A 10,248-nucleotide genomic window follows, 5' to 3' on the forward strand; every position below is an offset into this window, starting at 1 on the left:
GTGCTCAGCAACTCTTACCACCCCATACAATCCTAAATGTAATGGACTTTGCAAGAGAATCAATGGTTTTTTAAAGAGTATGCTAAAGAAGATGTGCCAAGAGAGACCACATGACTGGGACTGGTACTTGCAGGCAGTATTATTCGGTTATCAAGTAGTCCCACAAGCAAGTACAGGGTTTTCACCCTTCGAGTTACTGGATGGAAAAACAGTGCAAAGTCCATTGCAAATACCGAAAGAGTTATGGACCGGAGAAGAAGAGTCAGAAGTAAAGAACACATACCAGTATGAGTTAGACCTCGGAAATCGACCGAAGGAGATCTGTCATCTCGCTTGACATTGTTTGTATGCAGCTCAATGTAGTCAGAAGCATTTTTATGACAAGAAGGTCAAGGATTGACATTTTAAGGTTGGACAAAAGGTCTTCGTTCTGCTGCCAACAGACCAGAACAAACTCACCCTGCAATGGAAAGGGGTTTTTGAAGTACTGGAAGTACTCAACAGAATGGACTACAACGTGAATGGGAATGGGAAGACCATGATCTACCATGCCAATCTGTTGAAGAAGTATTTCTGGAGAAAAGAAAACCTAATAGGTGCAGCAATTGTACAAATGGACATGGCAGGTGTGGCTGTCATAAAATCATAATTCGAAGACAGGGATCTCATTATAGAAGATAAAAGCCTACTATGGTCTGTGTAGAGATGAGACTTACAATGATGTCAATATGAGTGTCAAACTGACTGATAGGACGAAGAGCAAAATCTGTGTCAGCGTACAGATAGATTAAGAAATACGAACCTCAGACAATACAAGGTCAAAATGAAGATGGGGGATCCTGTTAAGGAGAAGACCTACTGGAGACCCTATGCTAAGAGAGACAGACACACAGGAACTGTGGATATTAGTGCAGACTGTATGAGCAGACTTTGTGTACGAACGAAGAACAGTCTTTATACATAGCAAAAAAAAATATTGTAAATATTTTATCTTGAAGAAGGGTTCATGTCATGATATAAACGACTGTTTTGTTCAGATAGTATTGATTAATTTAGTTTTGAGAATGAATGTTTTATCATTGTTTAGTTTTTGTTATAATAAGAGTTAAAAGCAGATGATTTTAGGAAGTTTTGTTAATAATTATTTGATGTTGAGAATATCGAACGTCACGTGCAATATATTGACGACGAGAATATAGAAGGTGGACAGACGATTAGGTAATAAATATATAAATAGCGTGAGACGAGCGGGAAGCAGGAGACAGAAAGAAGCAGACAGATAATAGCAACAGAGAATAAAGTTGGTGTGAAGTTAACTACCGTAGAAGTGATGAGCCTATCGATTGACATAGGCCTAAAGATTAATATGTTAGAGTGAAACTAACAGTAGAAAAGAAGATAAGAAAGATAATTTTATTCCGTCAAAGCGTGGTTCTAAGAAACTTGAATAAGCCTGAGTGCACTTTGACAAAAGGAACAGGGGATCTTCAAAAGAAAGAAGACCAAACAATTACGATAACTTGCACCACAATTGTAAGTGAATCACAGAGAATATGAGTGCAATTGAAATAGAGAAGATAGTTCGGCTTGTCAACTGAAATTATTAAGTAAATGAATAGGCCTAAGTGGATATTTGACAAGAAGGAGAGAACTACATATATAGTATTTATGATATGTCCATAATATATATAGTGTTAAAGAAGTTATTGTACATACGTTAACTTGTTCTGAATATATATATATTATTTTGAAAACAAGTGAAGTGCGTGCTATTTATTCATCGTTGAATTTATCGCTAACAAGTCACGGACATCTGCCGTAGAAGAATCTTAAGCCCAACAACAACATAGTATATATTATACTATTAATAAATATAACTCAAATCCATTTTATTTTGACAATTGGCGAGGATCACATTTTTAAATTCTGACACAAACTTACCCATACAAATATTTTTAGATTATATAATTTAACATAACAACTTTGAACCTTTACATGTCTCTAGACAGTGCATCAGCAATAACATTATATTTCCCCTTAATATATTTGATATCCAAGTTTGTAAGACTAAAGTGAAGGTAACTAGTCATCACCACCCACCACCAACTCTTGAGCTACTCTTTTACCAACGATTAGTGGGATTGACCATCACATTATAACGCCCCACGGCTGAAAGGGCGAGCATGTTTGGTGTGACGGGGATTCGAACCCACGACCCTCAGATTGTGAGTCGAGCGTCCTAACCACCTAACCATGCCGGGCCCCAAGTTATTCTCCTGCAACACTAAGCTCCAGTTTAAAAGTATTCGGTTTTTGTTCCTTATTTTACTCAAAATTGTCAATAGTCTGTATGCAGAATTACTTTCTCTACAGAAGAATGAACATAAACATCAAAGTGCTGCAAGGCTAGCAATTCTTTTTTAATGGTGGAATAGTTCTGGTTACAGATGAATTTTCTGAAAAGATAAAAAAAACGGATGTTCAATACCATCATCATCATCATCTTGCAACAGAATGGCTCCCATTCCTAGATCACTGGCGTCAACGATCAACGTGAACTGTTTACAAAAATCTGATGCCTTTAACACTGGAGTGTTCCATAACAAGGCTTTCAACATATTGAATGCCAGTTCACATTTGAGATTCCAGACAAACATTAGTTTCTTCTTAGTCAAGTTGGTGAGTTGAACTACAATCTTAGATAAGTTCTGTGATCTCACAGTTTTTGGTGTTGGAAAATCCATAAAAGCTTAAATTTTAGCTCTCACAGTTTTTGGTAACAGACCAACAGAATCAATAATAACTCTGCTGTATGGTTCATCAAAAACAGGAATTGGCTGCAGTGGAGCAACAGGTACTGAAACATTAGGTTTACCAACCATCTGACATGTGTGGCAAGTTTTACAAAATTCAGAGAAGTTACACCTAAAACCTGGCCAAAAATGTCTGATTATCTTGTTTTGTTCACACCCACATGTCCAACCAATGGATTCTGGTGTGCCAGTCTCATTATCTCATATCTATATGCTCTGGGCACAACAACTTGGTATACAATAGCCCATTCTTCCTTGTCGGAAGTATCAGCTGGGCGCCATTTTCTCATGAGTACACCATCCTTAATGAAATTTCCTACAGGGAAAAAAATCTAATAAATATCCTTATTTACAAGTACAACAATCTCGGGATCTTTCCGCTGTTCTAAAAGAAGCTGACTTTTCAAAGACAATTCAACCTTCATATTACTTCACCTGTCAGACCCCCTTACAAATTTTATCTCTGAGAGAGTATATTATACCAGAATGATGATCATTGTCTTCGATATGTGACATAAATGTACCTGACAAATCAATAAAATCATTCTGTAACTCAGCTTTAATCCTTGCTGAATTTCCAGTATCTACTGATGCCTTTTTTGTCCATCGCTTGAGTCACAGCATAGGCTGAAAATAAATCCGATATTCCTGCTTCAACCAATTTACTATCCTCACAAGGGCTTGGCTTCGAAACAACACAAGGATCAATAATCACCTGACTACCTGCCAAGTCATTAACCAACAACAAAGATACACCATTAACTGGCAAAATAGGCCTAACACCTACGGTAACAAATCCTGAGACTAAGTCGAACTGTAAATAAACTTTATGGAGAGGTACATTCACAAAGCTACCCTCAATGCCTTGGGCTAAAATAAATTCATCACTAGCTAACTCACTAGAAAAAGGCAGTGTCTCCCGCAATAACAAAGGCTGAATAGCCCCAGTATCCCAAAAAAATCAAATAGGCATGGGATTAGACTTATCCTTGCTAATGGACACAAAACCCTCTGACACAAATGGCAGAAATTCTTTTCTCACAGGTTCAGACTCACAATGACTCTTATGAGAGGAAACAAAAGCATTAGGTGACACCTATTTATTCTTTGTTTTCAGAGTCCAACATTTGGAAATTACGTGACCCTCATTCTTACAATAATGACAAACAGGAGCACTATAATGTAACTGACTGGATCTCGTACCCGTTCTTGGATTTGATTGGTAACTTCGACCAGATTTAGGAGCAAAGGAGAACTTTGGATCACTACTCGAATGCCCATTGCAACTACTACAACTACCTCCATTTCTATGAGGGGGAGAATCAAAGTGTTTCGGCTTGTTGAATCCAACTTTATAGATAAGGCAAAATCATCAGCCAGTGTGGCAGCCTGTTGCAAAGTTTCTACTTTCTTCTCGTCAAGATAAGTCTTGACGTCATCCTAAACCCACCTGTTATATTTTTTCCATCAAAATCAATTGTTTCAAAGTTGTCGTTCACGATTTTAGTTGTGCACCACCTTTCAAAATAAACTTCTTTCTCATGGGCGAATTCCATATAAGTTTGGTTTTCGTGTTGTTGATAATTATGACATTTTTGCCTGTATGCCTTAGGAACTAGTTCATAGGCTTTGAGAATGGCAGATTTACAACATCATATTCCGTACAATCGTCAATCGAGAGTGCACTATAAGCTTCTTGAGCTTTGCCTATAATGACACTTTGCAATGAAATTGGCCAGGAACTGTCGGGCCTTTATACACTTTGTGCTACCTTCTTGAAATGTTGAAAATATTTATCTACCTGATATTCATTCTATGGTGGTACCATTTTAACATGACGACTAGGGTCAAATTTTAGTTATGATTTTTTGCTAGAACGCTCTTGGTTTTTAATTTCAAGATCTTTTAGCCTGATCCTTTCTTCATTTTCAATTTCTAACTTTATTTATTCCATTTCCTTTTCTAGCCTCGATAATTCTAATTCTCTTTGCTATTCTTTTCTTTGCCTTTACCATTCTTCTATCTTCCTTTCTCTTTGCCATTTCAGTTGTTTTAACTTCAAATCATGTTCGAAACGTTTAGATGTAGGATCGTCTTTTTCATGACAGTCCCAACACACTTTCCTGCATTCTGTCATCATCTACATGTCTGTCCACAATCAAGAATGTAAGCTCCTCTTCTTTCACTGACTGTTTGCGATCTATTTCTAATTGTTCACACACCTCCAACACCTCGGTCTTTTTCATAGACTAGAGAACTTCTCTTGGAGGTTTTCCTAATTTCAACCATTCAATCACCCTTCCCATATTTGTTACCTGTAAATGATTCCACTCAGTTTAACCAAATCCTGGACGAGCCCCCAATTTGTTACGTATGGAATTCGCCGACGTTTGTAATGATACTCACGTATTAACAACACAGGCATCGGGTGACGTTTAATCAAAATTTAATAGTCAAAACTTACACATAAAAGAAACTCCCAAACAACATCTTACACGATCTTCTTACCACAACCAACACACTTTGAATTTCTAACCCATATATATATGTATATAGGCACAGTGTGCGCCTCACTTAGCTATTGCTAACAAATTCGCATCCTAAGTTGAAAAGGGAGCAAGAAGCAAATCGTATATACCTGTAATATTACTAAGTTAGAAGAGGAATAAGGAAGCCAAAAACACGTGACAGTCGTTATATTTCACCGTAGCTTATAATCTCAAAGCATGTTCTCAATAGATCAATATACATCACTCTAGCTTGTAATCTGAAAGCATGCGCTGAATAAGTCAATATACATCACCCTGATTTATAGTTTGAAAAAATGTGCTGAATAGGGCATTATACTTCACCCTAGCTTATAATCTGAATGCATGTTCTCAATAGGGCATTATACTTCACCCTAGTTTATAATCTGAAAGCATGTTCTCAATAGGTCGTTATAATTCCCCCTAGTATATAATCTGAAAGCATGTTCTCAATAGGTCGTTATAATTCACCCTAGTATATAATTTGAAAGCACGTTCTCAATAGGTAGTTATACTTCACCCTAGTGTATAATCTGAAATAATGTTCTCAATAGGGTATTATACTTCACCCTAGTATATAATCTGAAAGCATGTTCTCAATAGGTCGTTATAATTCACCCTAGCTTATAATTTGAAATCATGTTCTTAATAGGTCGTTATACTTCACCCTAACTTATAATCTGAAAACACGTACTAAATAAATCGTTATACTTCACCCTAGATTATAATCTGAAATCATGTTCTCATTAGGTCGTTATACTTCACCCTAACTTATAATCTGAAAACATGTACTAAATAAATCGTTATATTTCACCCTAGTTTATGGGAGAGCACTCTCTATGAAAGGATGGCACAGACGCCCATATTAAAGCAATACAAAAGTCATCTGGATTTTCGTCTCTAGAGGTCATTAGAAGCTAGAAGTTAGCTTTCTTACAGAAACCTGTTGTTCCTTTGAAAAGCTTAGGTACAAAGTGAAACAAAAATTACCTGCCAATAATAGATGAACATTAGATTACTGTAACATGTAGTAACCTGAAAGCATGTTCTGAATAAGTCGTTTTACTTCACCCTAGGTTATAAGCTGGAAGCATGTGCTAAATACGTCGTCATACTTCACCTCTAGTTTATATTCTGTAAGCATTTGCTGAAATGGTCGTTACACTTATACGTAGTTTACAGTTTAAAAGCATGTGCTGAATAAGTCGTTATACTTCACCCTAACTTATAGTCTGAAAGCATCTTCTGGATAGATCGTCGTTATACTTCGTCCTAACTCATATCTAAAAACATGTGTCAGGTTTATTGGTATCTGAAAGTTTTTTTGTTAGGTTTCTACAGATCATGATAATCAATTAATAAAATCTTGTTATCACTTAGAAAACGTCACAGAAGCAAAATTGGAAGAAATAAATTACAGTTATAAATCTGCTTAAATGTTTCATAAGATAATTTTGTATTATTATACAATTTGTGGAATAAATGCTTCGCAGTTTATTTTTTATCAGGCTTAAAAATATTTTACTTGGTAAGTTCTTGATAACTCACTTTAGGTTTAGAAAATAATTCCTATCCATTTCTATACGCAGTAATCATAGAGCATTTTCACTTTTTTTCAGTTACCTTTTCTGTAAAGATAGAGAGGCTTTCAGTACCGCGTTGGGTTCGAAATGGGACAGATCACGTGATTCTTGACTGTGAGTACAGCTATACTGTCAGTGATGTCCGTCTAGTAGTGAAATGGTTCTTCAAAGATCAGTTAGAGCCAGTCTATCAGTGGATTCCTGGACTGGATAAACGTCATGTTTCCGGAATTCTATATGGTAGACTTAACATGGAATTTACTGTTGAGCCAAGTGATCGTTACTCTCGATACCGTGCTCTCTATATTCTCAGACCTACTTTAGAAATAAGTGGGAAATATACGTGCGTGGTGACGTCACTAGCTAGCCAGGACCTACGCCATAAAGAAATGTTGGTTTACGGTAAGATTCGATAATAAGAATACGATACTATATATGTCTAGAGTGCGTGCGAAGGGAAAATTAATTATACTTTATTTTTTATTTTGTGAACATTTGAGTGAAAATATGAATAATTTTATTTGAGTAGTGATCCTGGTTTTGAGTGTCCTGTGTTGCACTTTTCTATTAGGTCATCTAAAGAGAACTAGGATTGTGGATCGGGGAATAAAGTTTAAATGTCCAGGGTTTAAAACAAAAGGAAACAGTAAATTCAAATTAGAAACACATTTCTTTTGTACAAAATAAAAAACATAGAACCATTTTATGTTCCTTAGCACATTCTTTAATTTTTAAACGGCTGATGAAATATTTGCTCGCTTAACACACACAATTACTCACACACACACACGCGCATATATAAACATGCGTAAGTTTTACAAACTGCCCAAAAGAAATATATACATAGGTTCCGAAATGTATGCATTAACTTTCTTCAGTGCGCGAATAAAGTAATTGTAGACAACAGAATCACTCATGTTTTAACAATGATAAGTGTAAGTTTCGAAGTGCTTTCTTAGCCTATAGAATTAGACGCTAGATGGCTTAATCTTGGTCATATTTCTCTAACCAAATATTTGCATACGTGAGTATGTAAATATGATGGAAGATTATGATAAAGAAAATAAAAAAGAGGTTACGCTATAGGAGAAGCAATCGTTTCTACTAAATTTTACTGAAAGTTTACGATCAAGTCCGATACCAGTTTTTGTGAAATTCTCTAAGAAAGGTTTGAATTGAAAAAATTTGAAACAGCAATTAAAACGTAAAAAAAAAATGGAGTATTGAAATAGAGGAAGCATAACATGCAAATTGCTCTATATATTGTACACCAATATCATGTTTGGAGTAGAAAGCTATGTTAAAAATGACCGTAGATTTAACATTATCATTCTACTTATAAATAAAGGTAACAATGTAACAAACGAAATAATTGGACTTGTTTACAGCAATACATCTTAAAACTGTATTTCTCTCTAATAGGTGAGTCACATAGATGGGCATTTAATATTTTGCTTTGGTCTAGATTTATAAGAACATATGGATAAATAAGAGTGTTCATTCCTATCTAGCTCCAGCAAAGAATTTTTCCATATCACAAAACAAAGTAGCGAGAACAAGGTCGGATATATTTTGTGAAGCAACGGGTTTATATCCTCGCCCAGAGATCTCTCTCAGCATAATTCTACCCGGTCTCCAGAAACATACGGTGTTGCAGGAAATTAAAAAGCAGGTAAAGCTCACCAATGGAAGCTACTCCGTACTGCTGGCTAGAAGGTTTAGTGAAGAAGATTTACCCAAGGCAAAAATGATACTTCTGGAGTGCGAAGTTTATATTCCAGAAACAAATTACAAAGTATCAAAAGAAATTTCCTTCTACACAGGTACTGGCGTTCTTTTAGTTTGTTTTATCAGTGAATAATTTTCATAAATTCTTTTGTGTTTTGAAGGGAAAAAATCCATGTTTATCAGTTAACAAATCGTAATGTAATTTCTACTAGTTTTATTTTTTAGAAGATTATTAAGTTGAAAAATTACTTTGAGAGGAAGGACGTGAAATTTGCTGCACTCACTTATTTCAAAGTTAAGAACTTAATATAGAGTTTCAAATTTGATTACATATGGATATATGGTACTGGAACAGACAGAAGATAGTCATTTGTACAGCTTTACACTAAAACAAAATCAAGTCACGAGCACTTATTAAATTTTTCATGTCATTTCGTGATAAAGAACGATTTTAGAATTTTCATAATAATTGTGTACTAGAAAGTTAAAGAATATTTTAATTATTATATTTTATGACTTGTTTTTAGGTTTTATTATATTCTTCTTAGTGCTCAGATTTTGTTTATTTTTATAATGAATATTTCCTTACTTTGAATTGTTACAATAATTTCATGTAAACTATACTATAAAATGGCCAGTCCAGACGAATCGTACCTGTCGTAGAGAAATACGCGTGAAAATAGAAAAGCTCTTGGTTATAAAGCACTACATTTAATCTACTGTGGATTTAAAAGTGTTAACTTTGTAAAGAAAGTGTAGTAGATTCAGACTGAAAAATGTTAAAATGCAAACCTGAAATGAAACGACTAAGCAAGAATCGTTATTTTCCTCTTTGGCATATTAATAGTTTGGACCAGATTACTTCAGTTGCGTAAATCATTTCCAAAACAATATGTTCATAAAAAATAGTTAGCTATTAAACTAACTTTAACTTTGACTACTTTGTTGACAGTACACTAGATTAACAAAAAAAAAAGATCAATAACTTGTATAAAATTACGAACTTTATTGTTAGGTCTCAGTTTTATCTTACTTATATAAAGTCAAAAGTTCCGATTCCGCTTTAGAAATTTAATTTTCTCGCATGATGCCTGCTTACTACCCTTGTAACTTTTTATTAGAGTTAGCCATGCGTCTTTTAAGACATGCTGTCAAAGTAGAAGGGGCCATTCAGCATCTTGTACGACACAGTAGAAAATAACGATCTCAAGAAAAACTGACAGTGGAATAAATTCCATTTGGTCTCTACTCAGCTGTGAAATTGTGATTCGAGATTACCATTTTATTGGGAGAAAGTTAGTAAAATATACGTATAAAAACGTGCAATTTTTATTGTAACATTTTGAAAAGGAATTGTTCTGTTGGTCAACTGATGGAAACGCTTAACATAAAAATCTTATGCAAAACTAGCAGATGATACATTACTACTTTGCGCATTATTAACATGTACAAATTAGTAAATGGACGCATTTTTAACGCTTTATGTCCTTAGCTGGGTTGATGTAACACTTTGAACTTGCTCCTTTTAATAAAGAAGCGTTTATACGGATATAACGTGTTAAGGGAACAACTTCTTTGTACAGTTCGCAAAATAAA

At 34.9% G+C, this 10,248-nt stretch overlaps 1 protein-coding gene across 1 annotated transcript; it reads left to right on the forward strand.

The window, feature by feature from the left end:
• Window positions 1–505: 505 nt before the first annotated feature.
• LOC106478555 lies at window positions 506–8,785 on the forward strand. The gene is made up of 4 exons (XM_022382167.1): window positions 506–626; window positions 2,771–2,854; window positions 6,895–7,326; window positions 8,436–8,785. Exons 1-4 carry the CDS (start codon window positions 506–508, stop codon window positions 8,783–8,785), a joined length of 987 nt encoding a protein of 328 aa, XP_022237875.1.
• Window positions 8,786–10,248: the final 1,463 nt, after the last annotated feature.

This window comes from Limulus polyphemus, unplaced genomic scaffold (genome assembly GCF_000517525.1).
Source record: "Limulus polyphemus unplaced genomic scaffold, Limulus_polyphemus-2.1.2 Scaffold224, whole genome shotgun sequence".
Taxonomy (NCBI): Eukaryota; Metazoa; Arthropoda; class Merostomata; order Xiphosura; family Limulidae; genus Limulus; species Limulus polyphemus.